We start from the raw sequence: 1,231 nt of genomic DNA, 5'->3' as shown, positions 1-1,231 counted from the left end.
TTGAATACTATATAATTACCTCATTCTAGAATGCCCTATTACATGAGACCAGTGAAGAATGGGAACAATGCGAAAAGAAATTGCGAGAAGTAAGATCTTGGTTTGAAAAAACTAAAGGTGCTCTAGACGCTGGTGCGGGAAAGAAAAAGCCCCTGAGAGATCAATTAGCTGCCAAAGAAAAAATAATGGCTGATGTTTCTGTGCAGAAGACTAAAATATCAGTATCAGTCGAAAAACTTCAGGTCCGTCTTTACTTCTACTGTTAATTTTTATGAAACTAACCTATAATATATTTAATAACATAGAATTGTTAATTTTAGGTACATTTTAAATGTGGATTACAAGGTGCCGAATCTGTTGTCCAAGCTGCTGAAAAATTGAAACATGACCTTGAATCACTTCATGGTATTGTCAAACAACAAAGTGTCGAGCTTGAAGCAGCAATCGACCAGGTTGAGCAATATCAACAGGTACACTATATTTTAATGAAATGTACCCTATAATTGCAAAATTCTCAATCAATTCATTATTACATTTTATAAAAATAATTAATTTTGTGATTGTTGAAATCCCTTTGACGATGTGCTTATCAACAAGTCATATTTATCTTTATTTCATTGCCCTCAGTTTAAGCCTGGGAGACTAGTCTATAGTTGCCTTTATTCGTTGGTTTAGGTAAAGGTAGGTTTGTAAATTAGGTTAAGATGGTCTGATAAATTTTCACCACTATTTTATTATTGTTTTGAACTAAGAAGACATCCTCAGGTACAATCTGCAAGGATTCGTAATTATTCTCCTGAAGTACATGTTAAGAAAAATGATAACCATGATATTGCATAACATTTCAGTGATTGACTCTATTTTACAATTTATATCTGCCATGTTTTCAATGATAAATATTCATAAAAAAATTAAATAAATATTATTTATAATTAATAGTAATAATAATAAAGGCTTAGTGAACCCAAAGGTTCAATGCCAATGCCACCAATGGCTTTCAACATGCACCCATCCAGTGACGCATGTCCAAACACAAATCTACCTGATCAGTCTTGACGCAATCCCCCATGTAGGTTTCGTTCTGCCCCTCAGATGTTTAGTTTAGTATTTATTTATATTTTATAGATCCGTTTGTTACTGAACCCTAAAACCTCACACAACCTTCTTATTCGCCACAATGCTATCATCTGAATTATATTTACTGGGTACAGTTCCCTCAATTCGGAGTTAT

At 33.2% G+C, this 1,231-nt stretch overlaps 1 protein-coding gene across 1 annotated transcript; it reads left to right on the top strand.

Moving 5' to 3' along the window:
* The first annotated feature begins 38 nt into the window (after nucleotides 1–38).
* LOC136797236 (muscle-specific protein 300 kDa-like) lies at nucleotides 39–518 on the top strand. Its single transcript, XM_067053244.1, has 2 exons — nucleotides 39–242; nucleotides 321–518. The coding sequence occupies exons 1-2, from the start codon at nucleotides 186–188 to the stop codon at nucleotides 501–503; spliced, it is 240 nt and encodes a 79-aa protein (XP_066909345.1). The 5' UTR covers nucleotides 39–185; the 3' UTR covers nucleotides 504–518.
* Nucleotides 519–1,231: the final 713 nt, after the last annotated feature.

The sequence above is a fragment of the Halyomorpha halys genome, unplaced genomic scaffold, assembly GCF_000696795.3.
Source record: "Halyomorpha halys isolate HHAL.00 unplaced genomic scaffold, Hhal_1.1 Scaffold8942.1, whole genome shotgun sequence".
In the NCBI taxonomy this organism is placed as follows: Eukaryota; Metazoa; Arthropoda; class Insecta; order Hemiptera; family Pentatomidae; genus Halyomorpha; species Halyomorpha halys.
This window is presented reverse-complemented; position numbering and strand designations above follow the sequence as displayed.